The sequence below is a fragment of the Phallusia mammillata genome, chromosome 5, assembly GCF_965637545.1.
Source record: "Phallusia mammillata chromosome 5, kaPhaMamm4.hap1.1, whole genome shotgun sequence".
NCBI classification, from domain to species: domain Eukaryota; kingdom Metazoa; phylum Chordata; class Ascidiacea; order Phlebobranchia; family Ascidiidae; genus Phallusia; species Phallusia mammillata.
Genome location: NC_137256.1, coordinates 2248696 through 2265264, shown reverse-complemented (window position 1 = coordinate 2265264; position 16569 = coordinate 2248696). Strand labels below are relative to the sequence as shown.

The following is a 16569-nucleotide window of genomic DNA, read 5'->3' as shown; positions in this document are numbered from 1 at the left end:
AGTTTACTCCGTATTTCAACAAACCTTTTTTTAATGCTGCAGCGATGCCAATTGATTTTTGCTCACATGTGTAGTATTGAATTATAGCTATTGTTTTGGGGGGGTAAAGGAAATTCGTCTGCTCTTAGAAATTCACTTAATCTATTTTTGTCTAGATTTTGGTTGATCGACTGCAGGCAACCATCCGAATCTTCGGCTCTCGCTCATCAAATATACGCAGAAGCCACGAGAGTTCCGTATATGGCAAAATTCTTGGTGTACGCGAAATCCCATGACCCTCTGGAAGGACGACTTCGGGTGTTTTGTCTGACAGAAGACAGGTACGTGAGTTTGTTGGTTCCTGAATAGTGATGGCTGAGATGTAACGTTAATCGTATTGTTAAGTGTTACCTCGTCTATTTTGTGTCACTATATGACTGAAATACATTTTTGCGGACCCAGGGTAGAAAAAAGTTACCATAATTATAGCTGTATCTCTTTTATTGAAGTTTAAGTAAAAAAAAAACATATCTAAAAATAATAATTTTAAACCTAAACCTTTTTAAAAGTATTGTTGCCCGTTGCTGTATTTTTTAAATCTTTACCTAAAGATCTATTTAAATAAATAAATATTTCAACAAACACAGTTAACGGGAATTACGCGAATGGTTAACTTCCTTCCGGTTATTTAACTCCTACCAGGTACGAGAAAACGTTGGAAAAACAGGAAAATTATGTGGAAATAGCGCGGAGTAAGGATGTGGAAGTAACGGAGGGAAGTCGGATTTGTGTGGAATGTTCCGGAAATTTGTCAGCTCCGATAAAATCTGGTCAAGTCCACAAATTCCAGTTCCAAGCCTTCAATGACAACCGAATACAACTACTGGCTAAGGTTTGGGAGGCTTGTGTTATATTTGTCCAGTTCGCCTAAATCGCAACTAATTGCAACAACTTAATCATTTGCCAAAACTGCAAAGCTATAACCACATAGTCTTCTAGAATACCGCATAAACTTCTGAAATAAGTTTATAGAAACATAACAAAACAGAGCAAAGGACATCAGCAACGGAGATTTGAACTGCCGTTGGTTTGTCAGTGTAAAGTTCCGTGTAAAGGCCTAATATTAAAAAGTATTAGATAAGTTGTACTCGAAAAGATTCTTCGAAATTAAAATGGTAATCATGAACTATGCATCTTACTATCTGTTCTTTGTTTTGTCACAGAAATCACTTATATGCATAACAAACTATTTATTTGTTGTAGGTGCGGGATTCGATCCAGGAACCTTGTGGCCGCCTTACCTTTACTCGGTTACCACTTGGTCCACCAAAATCCCACGGACCACGCAAAACCCTATGCAACCTGAACGTTCGACTGCCACCTTGTGATCGGGTATGTGATAGATTTATTATCAGAAGGTTGTGCCCTAAATATGCTTTCTAACAAACTGACTTCTAACAGGGCTGTGAAACTTTATGATAACTTGGTGTATGTAAACAAGCGCTTTATGTAACAGGCGTCGCTGCTCGGTTTTTGCCTTGCATTTTTTAACAACAAACATGTACTTTTGGCAACAAAATATTGTTTTGATGCTTCTAAGTCAAGCTTAATTGAGTCGCACCTACTGAAAACCTGCTTCTTAACCGAAAAAAAACTTGTTTTATTGTTTTAAATCTTTTTTGTTTGTCAAAACCGGTGTGTATGCAATGCAATGTAATGCGAACACACTATTTAATTGGCATGGTACCTTATTAATTCTGCATCCAGCGCACAGCTTTATGCACTTGTCAATAATTTGTTCTTTGCTGAAATAGGAATCCGATTCAGATGAGGATTACAGCATGCCTGATGAGGTAAAACCTTTAACATCTAACAGCCTGTTGTCATGTATTTATATTTGTTGGGTCATTTGTCTAACTGCTGGTCCATTTAACGGTATAACTGCTAACTTTCTTGTTGTCTGCTTATACTTCATGCGCATTTAAACCCTTGTATTTTCCGCCAACCTGCTTTGTTTTATTTACCACAGAGTAAGCAAAGAGTTAATGTAAAAAAAGTTAGCGCAAGTTAATTTAAATAAAAGTGGCTTTCGAGGTTACAATAATTACAACATCGAAAGAGAGTATTAGGATGTAACTACAACATTTACATGCAATTTAGAAAGTATTGGTTTATTTGGGTTTAGGATCAAAGGCATGTTTATTTTCACACATTTCACATTTTGCGTAGTCACCAGACATTTGCTTCGCCATTGTAGTTGATAGAAATCTGCACTGTCATCGTGGGGCACTTTCTGTCACTTTCTTATCTGACAATTAATTTGTCGTTCCTCGTCAGAAATCTGTGTCCCAAACTCCGGAAGAGGAAGCAAGTGAGGCGAGGAAGAGATACTTCCTGGTTGATCCTGCATCCGGTGAGATTATAACGTTTGCTTTTTTGTCTAGGATCAGTGCAAAACTTGGTCGGTGTCAAATTTAAAAACCTACAATTTCATTTTCAAACATGAATATCAGTGTTTTTCACACATATTGGACACAAACACTTGGAAGTTTTGCACTGTATTAAAATAGAAATGTTGCTTCACGTTTAATGAAGTCCAAGTTGACACAAACATTTGACGTTATTCTAACCGTGGTCTCCTCTCTTTTTCTTACACGCTGCATTGCTTTGGATAAATTAAATTTCCAGTGGATGCTAGTGCTCGGGATGAAAGCTCCCCGGAAGAGATTGCCAAGGATATGGTTGACGTCATTCAGAAGTTAAACCAAGTCCAAGTGATCCTTCAACCCCAGGCTGATGCTCGTGAAGATAAGAAAGAAGAATTTGATGAAGAAGATGCAGATGTAGGAGTCGAAGAAACTGCTCAAGTTGTCACTGAAGTCCGAAACCGTCTTGTTGAGATGAAGCAACTTCTTGAGTCGGAGGAAATCAGATCTGACAGTTATCTTGAGTTTGAGTCGCCTAAAGTTGAAGAGAAACCGACATCAGTAATGGGAGAACATCTGGATCGAACTTCTCGCATATTTGAACGTAATGTTGAACCTCCAGCTGCGCCGGAGAGATCGAGTCTTAGCGAGCTCCATGGGCGGGATTTTAGAGGCTCGGCGACAGTGAAAGAGATCAGCGACAACTTCGATGTTCTTGCTCAGCGCATCGATGCCGACATGCACGGTTCTGCGAGCGAGCATGACGACTTCTCGGTCAAGTTCGAAGAAAAGGTTGAAACTGCTGAAGGCACTGTGACTGTGGCGTCTACTGATGTAACTCCTTGCTTGGAATCGACTCACTCCGCAAGCCCGGAGTCTCTCACGCAGAGCAGCGACACCTTCATTGACCACAACCAAGAGAATGAAGGAGACCTTATCGACTTTCTTAACTACGACCTGAACACTGCATCTTCTCAAACCCCTGCAAAGGAATCCGCTACATCAGATTTGACATCAACTGTTGCAGAAACTATCGTTGTTGACGAACGCACACACACAAGCATCGAGCAAACCATAAGAGACATCAACTCCAACGAAGAGCTCTGTCAACTCCTCGCCGACGATCTGACATCACAAAATGACGTCACACAACCCAATGACGTCACATTGAACAATGAACACGTTCAAGGTTCTTCACAGCGCTTTGACGATTCGCAGCTTGAAGATAAAGCTCACAGTGACGTCACGTCGATCAATGACGTCACGACTTTCACTGACGTCACAGCGGTCCCCAGCGTGCAGGTGCGAGGTGAATCCCCGCTTGTGGAGGACCGTGTGTTGCCCGTCGTGCACCAGGTTGAGTCGGTTTACAACGAGGAGCAGCGGTGCTTCGCCGGACTCGGTGTGTTCCAAATGCGGCGATCCCAGAGCGCTACCTCGGATCAGATGAAGATGGTGCGTTTCCATGAGGACGTGACGGTGATCAACGCTGATCGGACGCGTGTCGTGCGCTCCATCAGCAAGGAGCACGTGTCTTCCTCCTCCGAGGATGAGTCGGAGATGTCGGACACTGAGTCTGCTTCATTCTCGCCCAAGAATTCTGATTCGGAAGACTCCGCCATCCTGGATGAAGAAGAGGAGGAGAAGCCAAAAACTCTTCAGCAACGCATCTCGGCTTATCAGGCTGCGAGTGATGAACTCCACAGAGAACTGGAACGCTTTCGACGAAATACCCCAAGATACGGAGACCAAAGAGCCGCGTTACCCAACAATAGAAGACATTCTGACCCACATACCACTACTGAATCTGCATCAACATCAACTGCAGCACTTACCTCTGTAGTTTCCTCTCCAGCTGTTAATAATGTTGACGATGGCAGTGAAAGTGAAGACGAAATATCCCCAGTCATCTTAGAGGAGTCGCACACGGTAAAAGAACTTCTAAAAACTTGGGAACAGAAGCCTGTAATGAAGCCAGTGACTTTTAGGCGAACACCAAGCACTGAGGAACATAAGGTTTTCAGCAAGACTCCAGAAACAAGCGATGGGAGTCAGGTTTTGTCCCGGTTTCCTGAAGTTGAAATTGAGATCGCTCAACCTTCCACCATTAGTGAGTTATCGGAATCAGACTCTTGCCAACTTTCACTCGATGAAGGCTTGGGTGATTGGAATCGTGAGATTGTCATGATAAGCGAATCTGCACAAAAAGAGCAATGCGTTGAAGAACAACAATCAGATGATGATAAGGATGTAAAGTCGCCAGTTTCTGATGTTGAAACGGATGGAAAATCAGTCGATAGCTTGTTGAGTGACTTAGAGTCCTTGCAAAGCAAACAGTATGAAGCTTCTATAAAAGATGAAACATCTTGCAATAAATATTCTGTGGTTCAAACAACAGTGCAGACTAACGATCTCGAAAAAACTGAAGACATTGGGATCGCTAATATAAGCTTTACAAGACGCGAATTGGTTCAACACACCGAAGAAGTCACTAAATCAGAATTAGAGATTATAAAAGCTGAACACCACAGAGCTGAGAATCCATCATTGGAACCAGAACAGAATAAAGATGAAGAAGTTGTCTTTAATGATCAAGCATCAGACCAACAAACTGCTTCTATCGAAGGTAGTTTTGATGCAACCGACATTCAAGAACCCGAAACGGGACACCCAGAGTCGCTTATTAAAATGGAGCAGTCTTCTGATTTGCAAGCATACCAACCATTAGGAACTAATGAGGTCACCAGTACTACAGATCTTACGCAGTATAAAGAGGTGGATGATGATTTGCTGTTAACGGAAACACATGTTCCGCAATCCTCACAATTTACATCTATCGTTCAAGAACATTTAACTGAATATGAATCCTCACAGCAAGTCCAAGACGACCAAACTATAAAAGTTGAAGTTGTGCATGATAAGGAACGACTTTCTGATTTACAGCCGAGAACAAACTTTCAAACTACCGAGGTTGATGAAGGCCAGTTGCTGGTTGATGCTGAGGAGACGTTGTCATCTACCCAAGAACCAGTTTCCACTGTCGAAACAATTTCTTACTCTAAAGATACTATGTCTCCAAGCGAATCTGGACAACTGAATCAAAACGTGTGTAAAGATGACACAAATCTGGATAAAGTTGACACTACTATTGTTACAACAGACTTACCCATTGAAACTGTCTCGGTAAAAATGGAAGAAACCTCACAGCACGAGGATGAAAGGGATCATATTAATGTTGACCACACAGTGGCTATCGCTGAAGAGTACTGTGATGACATGACCGTGCAAACTAAAATTGAAACACATTTAAATGATTCATCTACATGCATCGCAACTGCTGCTGAAGATCATGTTGCCACAAATGATGATAAAGTTGAAAGTTGTCTAGCAGAAAGCAATGTGACACAAACTCCCGCTGTCGGTATTGCAGATGAATTAAGTTTTTCACGGGAGTATGTGAAAACTGTTGATGATCTTCCAGTTGCCGAAATTGATTTTAATACTACCTTTGACGAAACTGCACGAACACAAGAGAAACGTGATAACATCCAGGATACGGAAGAGCGAACAACTGACCCTGTAATATATTTAACTGAAACCAAAGTTGACAAAGAAGAAAGTTTGCTTGATCAAACTGCACCGCTTGATACTGAACGCTATGCAGTAGGAGGCAGCAAACTATTATCAACCGATGCAGACGAAATAGCCGAAGTCTCATTCACGAACGAGGCAGTTGCAAAAACGGCGGAAGATATTCCATGCTTAGCGGAACCGTCACAAAGTACTGATCACCAGAGAGCCACTGTCTGTGCTGCAGCTGAAATTTCTCACGTGGATGATGTTCTACCCGAATCTGTTCCACAGGAAACTGAAGTTGATTTTGATTCGGTTTCGAACGAGACTGTACAAAGTCAAGACGAAGGTGTCGATTTCGAAGGAAAAGAAAAGCAAACAATTGACCCTGAAATATATTTAACTGAAACCAAAGTTGACAAACTAGAAAGTTCACCAGTCCAAACTAAAACTAACATTTATACATGTTTGGACGAAACTGCACGAAGCCAAGACGAGCGAGGTGACATTGAGTGTGCAGAAGAGAAAACTACTGACCTTGAAATGTCTACAACTATAGCTCTTGACAAACAACGAAGTATTCAATATCAAATAAATGATACATCGATTGAAACAGACTTCTGTAAAATGGAAGATGTTAGAAATGAACAAACCGACATTTCCTGGTCAGAAGATTTGTCACACCTCGATATTCATCAAGAAACTGACATCGATGAAACGGTTGGAAGCGAGAAAAAGTTTGATGAGTCTGAAAAACTATTAAAAGAAAGTCACCCACTGGCTGAGAATACCATTGTTTTAGAGGAACAGGTAGAAGTCCTGGAATCTTCTAGCATTGTAGATACACGTGCTAAACAAGAAACGACTGAAGCATTTGACATAACAGAAGGATCAGTCGATGTTGAGTTCAGCCAAACAGATGTGAATCAATCCGACATGACCAGTGCAGTTCAACAGAAAAATCTGGTTTCTGACGAAGAACCGTTTTTGAAAGATTCAACTGACACCAAACGTGCTAACGAATCTGAACAAATGAGTGTAAGTGACCCTGACACAGTCAAGAATGATACAACTATCCTCATTTTGAAAGAAGAACAACAAACTGCAACAACTGTTGTTTCCAATCAGGCGAAATCTTCGTCAGATTTCTCGACAACAACCAGTGACAAAGTTATTGCGCAATCCACAATCGATGACGAATCGGTTTGTAGTGTAAGTCAGTATTCTCTGTCGGATGACGTCACCTCCTACCCAACACCTGACGTCATGGTGATTGTTTCAAGTTGCACTGAAGATCGACTGGATGAAATCTCCAGAGGTGAATATCAGGCCTATGAACAGCCAGAACCTGAAGCTGTGATTGGTGGGAAAAAGGAGGTGTGTCAGGAAATAGAGAAATGCGAGGATGATGATCAAGAGGTTCACGAAACTGAAAAGGATATCGTTATTGATGAACATGTTTACCAACAAGAAAATATCAAAGAAATGATTGGTGAAGACTATGGACAGATTCAAGGTCCAGCAGTACTCCCTAGTGATAAAAAACATCGGGAAGAAGGAGAAACAACCAGATATAAAGATAATGTTGCAACAAGCTCCCAAGACACAGATGAAACAGGCACAAACGATAAAGAACTAGATGGCTTCGATGAAATTGCTATGAAATCTGTTGCCAATCAACAGCAAAGCAATGAAGTGAATGAAACAGAATCAGCTCATCAAGTAGAAGAACAATCCACGATTTTGAGAGAAGGCGTTTATGGACAACATCACGTTGACGCCATCACTGATTTTACCGCTGATGAACAGGAGATTGATGATGTATCACTCACTTTCGTGCAATCTGGCGTGGTTAGCCATAGAGATGTGGATTTTGATTCACCTGTTCAAGAAACCGAGGAAACAACGCGTGGTAAAAATTTTGGTGTGGAAAAAGCTGTTACGGATGAAAGTGACGAGAAAACGGTAACAACATCAGCTTCTTCGATGCCGGTTGTCACACAAGATACACATGTTGAGGAGACTGCTGTTGCAGATGCAAATACTAAAAACGTCGATCTTGATCACCAGCCACAAGATGGCGGTAGTAAAACAGAAGCTGACATTACTGTTCAGGAGACAGTTGTCACACCAGAACTTCAACCAACCCTGGAGTCTCAATGCGCCGAAATGAAGAAAGAAGACTATCAGCCGGAAGTATCTGTGACTAGCACTGAAGTTCACGACTCGTACACAGCAGTGGATTCAACATCCCATGTTCAGGAAGCTTCTTGTTCTGATTATGAATCTAAATCTGCAACGACTGATCAGATGCAAGATGATCGTGATGGCGTGGAAATAAATGCATACAGTCATGAAGAATTTGCAACCTCAGAACCTTTTAACGAAGTTAAAGAAATCCGTCTATCGTTTGAAACTGTTACGGATTTGGTTCAACAAGGCATACTTGAAGATCTATCTGCCAATGATAATTCTTCTTTACCGGAAGTTTCTCATTTTGAACTTGACCGAAATATCACAACGGCTGATCAGCTTACAGAAGGTACTGGTGATGCAGAAGATGTATTTGGTCATATCAAGTCGGCAGCATCTGAGCAGAAGGTTGTCGAAGAAACAAAACGCGAAGAAAATGGTTCACCAGGAGATCAACAATACAGCCATCAGTCAGATGTCAAAATTCCTGAAGAGGTCACCGAGGATGTTAACTCGTTGAAGGAAACTTCCTGTTCTGACGCACAAGTGCAAGAACACGTCTCAGAAAACGAAGGCCTCCACATTTCCACAGACAATGACCAAATTTCACTCGAGCAGTCAGATGTTACCATTGTGAAGGAAGTTCATGAAGTGTCAACATATGAAAGTGATTTAAGTCCAGAAAAGACCACATTGCAAGAAGAAAAAATTGACGACTTGTCTAATGAATTGATGGATACCCGTACCGAAAATAAAGAAGACCTTGTCACCTATGAAGTCGAAGAAACTTGTGCTGCACACGAACCGGAACATAAAACATCATATTTGTTGCAGACCACCATCACCGACACCGGGTTGGATATCATTCAAACAGGTTCAGAAGATGCGACAGTCGGTTACGCAGTGCATAGTGTTACCCAACTAACTTTAGATGAAGAACAACTGCTGTCGGACGAAAATCGGGTTGATCTTGTTGCAGTAAAGGTAGAGAGACCCGATGAAGAACATGAAATAAATCAGGCAACTAGTTATCATTTTAAAGAATTTGAAAACGCGGATGTTTTGGCGTTCGATCAGCAGATTCCTGAGCACAAGTACATTGAAGTTAAAAGCCAAGACATTTCTAACGAAGATGATCAAACTGACTCTTCGGAAGTTGGCCATCCCATAATGCCAGCACATCAAGCAGAGGAAGGGTCCTTGGTTTCGATGGAAACTGATCATGTAAAACATCAGGATGACATCATTGTTGATGATGTCACTGGTTCGTATGTTGATGATGTTACACGTACTTTCGTGCATTCAGATGTGGCAAGGCATAGCGAAGTTGAATTCGATTCACCAGTACATCAAAGCGATGAAGTAATTTGTGCTACAAAGATTGTTGACGTGGAAACTGTTACTGATGGAACTCGAGAGGATGGATTTGCAACCGATGACCATGAACCAGAGATTGAAGGTCTTACACAATTTGAGGAAGCTCTTATGCCAGACACCGAAGTAGATCATGTTACCGCAAACTACCATTTTCAGGACGAGCTTTGTGATGTAGGAGCTGACATGGCTGGACAAAAAGTTGCCACAGTAGAACCAACGCCACTCACCTATCAAGACCACGACACAGTCGATAACTTTGATGAGGTGACAAACACACAAACCGATGACAGACTAAGGGATGGTGATCTGGAATCACTGGTACAAAGTACTGCAGTTGAGCAGATCAGCTGTTCTGGTACACGCATCAAAGATGATATTAAATTCAGTGATACCATAAATCCTTTGAAAGAATCATCTCCTAGTGACAATGAACGTGTTTTGCTTTCCAATAAGATAGTTGAGCATCCGAAGGATCATGATGATCACGTGATGAGAACAACTGATGAGAATGAATGCGAATCCGAAACTGAAGCGGATGCTGTCCCATTTAATACTGAAGAGGAAGAGAGTTTCCAATCAGAGAAGTGGGAAGACCACGTTTCAACTGAAAGAGAAGAGACCTATTTTGCAGAGAAGACCACAACACAGGAGGAGTTTGTGCATAAGGAACCTTCTGCTCCTGTGTATAATGTTGATCAGTCCTCTCAAGTCACCGTGGACGGTAGGAATGAAGAATTTGAATCGGTGATTGAAGTTGATGGAAAAGCTGAAACTCTACTGACCGCTGAGACCAGTCGCTCAGACCTTGAAGGATTTGTAACTGAAATTTCACATCAGCCAAGGCAAATTTGTCGAAGTACACAAGAGGCGTTTCTTTCAGATTACAGCAGCGCCGAACTTTCAAATCAGACAAGCGCACAACAACTGCAAGAAAGTAATATAATAAAAGAAACACGTTCTGAATGTCTTCAACAAGAACAGACGACTCCCGAACCCCGTGATTCGGATTCCGTTTATCACCACGAATTGTTTTACACAGACAATGGCGAAAAACTTGAAATTGAATCCAATAAAGGTATGTCTGAAAAAGTTGCCACTGAACTTCCAGAACAAAGTCATATTGATGATGTTCTTGAAAGGGATGTAGATACTGATACTCATTGTGCCAAAAGACGAGAAAGCGTAAAACACGGCCTTGCCAGTCTTCGACAAACGCAGATTAGCTTTGATTCAATCGCACATCAGCAGACCGTAGATAACTCCCTCAAACGCCTTTCCTCTGTATCGAGTAGCTCCTGTTTGGAGTCTGAGGAAGGTGATGTTGATCTGAGAAGAGATTCGCAAATGGATGATATCGAGGAGCATCCTCTGCTGCTCACTGATGAGGAATCACAAGAAGACATCCATGATGAGGGGCATACAGAAGAACTCGAACAAACCAGTGCCCTTTCTAAATCTGAAGAATCCTACATGCAAAGAATTGGTGATGATTTAAAACTCTCTGATTCGAAGGCGGACGAATGCGGCTTTGGTAAAAGTGAAACGCATGAAACACATACGAAGGACTCCATTGAACAAGACAAGTTTTTGGAAACAGCGGCACACGATTTGGTCACGGCTCAAATCTCCTTATCTCAGTTGTCTTCTGCCGAACAATTTAGTGAGCAGGAGTTGTTTGCATCAACTGAGGCGCCATTTGCTCTCACAGATGAATTCATTGTAAAAACTCCCAACAATTCTCCTGAGGATAAGAAAGACGGCGATGAGGATTTAAATAATAAGAATTCTACCCAAGAATGTCTTTTCGAAGCGCACAATATCGACAATCCCGCTCTTCGGGGATTCGAGACGAGTAATCTTATGGACTTGACAGCTAAAGAAAGCGAACAACTTCTTCACAAAGAGGCTGAAACTGAAGATCACCTGTGGAAAACAGATGGTGAGAAAAGGCTTGGTTCAGAAGACCACGATGATCCTGAGCGGTTCTCTTCAATGCAAGTGAACTACAGCATCCAGGACGAGGATCAGGTCATCGGAACAGCTGGCACTCCCGACTCCCTCGCAAAGGAACTCGCAGATGCAATGTACGAGGAAATAGTAGAGCTCGAGAAACGCGACCTTCCGGAATACGATGATGTCACTGGGGATGACGTCAAGCACCATGATGACGTCAACCCCTCGTATCGACTGGCGCATGACGACTACACGACACAGCATGGGATAGATTTGTTCTCTGAAATCGAAGCCAGTCTAGGTAATTGCCAAACTTCGCATTTTGCTCGTGACGAAGGACTGAAGGCAGATGAAGCCTCCGGATCAGGTTCATTTGATGATTTTGCCACTGATGACGTTGTGCGACGTAGTAGTGACGTCATTGCCAAACAAGGAGAGGATCTGTTGTCGGAAATTGAAGCTAGCTTGGGAGCGAAGGCCACGCCTTGCGTCGATCAAAATGAACGTGAAAGTGCGAAAGCTGATGACGATGTTAAAAATAACGCAGGATTTCAAGAACCGTCATTCTGTGCAACGGAACAAAGTATATTTTCGGAGATTGAGGCAACTTTAGATGATAATAAGCGTGCAAACATCGCAGAAGTTGATATTGGTAACGCTGGCGTCGCTGGAGAAACTAACGCTGCTGGGTCGTCATTCAATCAACGAAAAGAAATTGATCCTTTTGATACTGGAGAATTATCACACGGCAATGTTGACGTGACTGAAGGTGAATTTACTTCGGCGCTTATTGAGGCTGAGATGGAGGCCGATGCCATCCAGAGATCCATGTTATCGCCCAGTGTTGGGAACATGCACTCCACTAGCAACCGTAGCTCTTGTGACGACTTTGCATCCACTCAAGGTGGAATCATCTCTTTTTCCATGTCTCACAGTTCAGAGTTCAAATCCCACGAAAACCACAAAACCATTCAAGAAGATCTTAAGTTGGCGGATACCGTGCAAAATGACGTCATCGACGCGTCACCTCTTTTCGAATCCGAATTGTATCACGTGTCGGATCCATCGAATCTCTTGACTCCGGAAATAAGTGTTACGTCACACGGCGATCCGGTTATGATCCTGAAAACCGATGACGTCGGTTGTGCTGACATCAAACAAGCAGAAATGATGCAACTTGATGACGAAGATGCGGATCACGTGACTTTGGATTCGTCAGACGAGGATTCGGATAAGGACTCGGAATGCTCGAGCGAAATGGGCGACGAACGTGGTTTTGAATCCTTGCAGTGTTCTAGAATAGTGATTTCCGAATCAACGGAACCACTGGTGTTGTCTGATGCAGTGATGTCACATGTGGAAGATGACGTAGCAATTGAAACTGTTCCTACAACCGCCGGTTCGTCGTTAGGTGTCGCTGCTATGTCTTCATCTGTGTCAACTCAGGAGTTTTCATCATTGGCTGAAGAGCGAGCTCTAAAACTGCACGATGTTACGAGCAGCCAGTATGAAAAAGAACATGTCATATTCGACACTGAGGAACAATTTGACGCCCGCGCGACGTGCAGAGATTCCAACCGGCTTTTGCGAATGATGTCCGTACCTGGTACGCAAATCAAAACAGTCGAGGAAGTTTATACTTTATCAGATACAGAAGTCGACACGGACGACCATTTGAAGTTAAACGCTACAACCACAAAAGGCTACAGTGACATTATACAAGAACGACCAACATCACCTCTTCCGCCACGAGAACCTTTAGGTTCTCACCAGGAGAGAAGGGCATCGGAAGAGCAATTTTCGACTTTGGATGTTGCTCATTCATCTCTCAGACTCTCCGTGGAGCAAGATCTATCTTCGGTACATGTGGACTCGATTGGTGACACATCAGCAGGAGATGAGTTCTCATATCGTAACTACCACGGTGGGATTCGATCATTTGACTCTGCGGCTACCTCACAGCAGTTTAGCTCGGCCGAGTTCTTCTCATCAGAAGAGGTTTATGCCTCAATGAAAGGACAAAGCGACGCCGAGACTTTTGTCCAAACCAACGTGGTGAATGACCAGGAACAACAACGTGATCAGGACACCGATTCATCAACATTGTTTACTGTCAAAACAGAACGCACGTACATGGAGGCCACTACTTCATCATCCAAGTCACCCACTGCAAATTACATGTCCATGGCATCACCGTTGGCTACAATTAATGCTTCTGGGTTTCAGTTAAGGGAGGAAGAGTTTTTAACCAGTTTACCTCTTGAGGATGTTCTTATACTTGAAAGCCATAAGAAGAGCGATGCAGTGCTTGAGAAAGATGTTATTGATAAAGGAAGTGCTGGGGCAAAAAGTGATGAGCTCATGACTTTTGCGGAGAAGTTTTCGCGCTTCAAGGAATCTATTGAAGCAGGGGGCTCATACTCCGCCCAGGAAATTCTCGTGGAAGATAATCACCAACCTCCGGGGCAGGATTCGGATGCGAGGGAGCAACAAAGGGACTACATTGAGATTATGGATACGAAACAGGCTCGTGCAGAGGCGATGAGACTGGAGGACTTATCATACATGGCTGTGGCTTATGATGCGGCCGCTAAGAAACCCTTGTATGGTGAAGAACAAAGTTATTCTCCATCCTCAAACTCTTCCGCCACTTGCTCCGAACATACATCCGAAAGTTCAGACTGCATCGAGATGGATAGCGTCGATGCTGCGCGGTACAGATTTGTTGAAGAACAATACACTGACGATCAACCTTTGCTGCGGCCTGAGACACTTTCCTGTGACGAAAACGAACATCTTCTTTGTCAGGAAGAGATTCAAAGTGATGATGAAGACTTTCAAAAGTCACATGCCAGTGGAAACCGATTCCAACGCCAGATTCACTCCACTCCGAAAACAAGTCGAATTCCTGTGGCCAAAACGTCAAGCTCTTTTGTGCCGGAGAAAAAAACAAAGCCAGCTGTGCGAAAATCTGGTATCCCTACTACAAAGCGCACAAGCACAGGCAGTAGCAGCAGATTGTCACAGTCCTTACCTACCAAGGGTCGCCAGCAGAAGAAGATGAAACAGGAAAAAACTCGAAAAGAATCAGACAAAGAATCTTCATCCATCATAAGATCAACATCAGCATCCAAATTACCCGTGCGAAGAAACTTATCCATCACAAAACCAACTGTCGTTGCTAAGCAACTAAAATCTGAAGGCCTTGTGAGTCCCGGTTCAACGTCATCAACGGTGTCCCGCTCCTCCTCCGGAAGTTCGTTTTCCTCGTTTCGCTTCCGGAAGAGCGGAGGCAGCTCACCGACACAAGAGGGCAGCATCTTCCGGAACGAACCTTTCAAGAGTCGCACCGTGAGCAATGACAAGTACATCGCATTGCGCCAGGGTGTCTTCACTTACAAGATGTCGCCTGCCGAGGAAAAGGAAAAACGGAAGAAGAAGAGAGAAGCCACCACGGTTGGATCCTCCACCGACAGCTCTCCTCTCACGGCGAGTGAAGAGCACGGAAAGATGACCAATATCCCTCGTCCGTCGAGACTGCAGCATCCCTCTTCTGCTCCCTACGCTTGTGAAGAAACGACTGAGAAACAGAAACCTGACTCGGATCATTTTTTAGCTGATAGCCTGGGTCTTGGTGGAGCTGAGATCGTCCGCGAAGCCCCAGGCGCCCCCTGCCTCGTTTCAAATATCACTTACAGCGTACAAGGTCCCCCAACCAACGTACAGTCTACTCTGTCTGAAGTGTCCCATTCCACAGAAAGAAGAATCCACTCAGAGTGCAGCGCTGAAAGTTATGCGCAATTCGCGCAAACCTTGGCTGAAGTGCAAATGGTTGAAAGATCAGTAGAAACTGTAACTGTAACGCATACTCATATGACGGAGAAAACTCAGTCAACAGATGATGTCATTACTGATGACGTACATCGAGATGACGTCAGCGACTCAAGCACCATGTTGTCTCCTGGCCTGACCATCAGCAGTTGTCGTTCCGTGATCCGGGAAGTTGAAGAGGAGGCAGACATTATATCCATCACTCCTGACTCCATTGCCTCTCCTACTCCGGAAGACTCTTTGGAGCGCATGACAGAAGAAAGAGAAGGAGCAGGATTTGGGTTCTCTGACTCTCTGGATGATTCCACATCCCGCTCGGGGCAACATCAACCGTTTCCTCCTGAAGAGGATCAATCAGTCACCTCCTATCTTCCGTGCTCTGCATCTAGCGAACAACAACTCCGTGACGTCACCCTCGCCAGTTCGTATTGGTCGATCTTGCTGTTGTGACGTTATAACCACATCACCACGTCATTCGTTGTGTATGTGTTTTGTTGTCTTTAATACTTAGGCGGTGACGCTTGGGCTCGACGTTGCCTAAACTTGATCATTGTGTTGTCGTCGTTGTGGGTTTTTATGCTTGCATTTAGTTTGCGTATAGTTTGAGGCAGGGCGAAGCGAAACAGAACAAATTGTAACAGGGAATTATTAGAAACTAAAGTGTGCAAAGTAATTATTATGATGTGACGCTAAGCGACTGATAAAAGATCGAATGTTTACTATAATTCAGGGATCTAAATATTCTGGCACGATTGCCATACATGTACCAACCTGCCCGCTGTCTAATCATTGTCACGATTTTGTTTAACTGGTACAAACTTACATTACACACAAATACGTTGGCAAGCAAAGTCATTATCATTTTAACATAGAAAAAAAATCGACACGCAACTTTCAAAAGATTGCTGCTCCCCCAATCCAACGTGGTATTTTTGTCAAAAGTAAGAAGCATTCCGTTTCTTTCTGATAGCTGCAAGCTGTAAAATCTTCAAAGAGTTATTTTGTCTATTCTTGAAGTTCAACTTGTACGTGTTGTCTTTACAGTTCGTGATGTTGTCTTATTGTAACTTGTCGTGTCGTGAAAACGTTCAGTTCTGTTATGTATTTGTTTGTGTTGCGTTTCGCGCTGCCTCATATAACATAGAGGCTCTAGCGAATAACATTAACTCATGGTCGTGCTAACCACTAAGTTTTGGTATCTCATGATGTCGCGTCCTTGTCACTGTCCTCTTAGATG

The 16569-nt window shown here is 43.1% G+C and overlaps 1 protein-coding gene across 8 annotated transcripts in view; it reads left to right on the top strand.

Moving 5' to 3' along the window:
- The window catches only part of LOC145228935 (uncharacterized), a 70616-nt gene that overhangs the window by 48042 nt on the left and 6005 nt on the right, over positions 1-16569 (top strand). For all 8 annotated transcript variants that reach the window (XM_080094154.1, XM_080094155.1, XM_080094153.1 and 5 more), the window contains 6 exons: positions 156-320; positions 682-871; positions 1243-1371; positions 1794-1832; positions 2317-2392; positions 2668-15753. In XM_080094154.1, the coding sequence (XP_079950280.1) occupies positions 156-320; positions 682-871; positions 1243-1371; positions 1794-1832; positions 2317-2392; positions 2668-15753 (13685 nt within the window). The remainder of the gene's footprint in view (positions 1-155; positions 321-681; positions 872-1242; positions 1372-1793; positions 1833-2316; positions 2393-2667; positions 15754-16569) is intronic.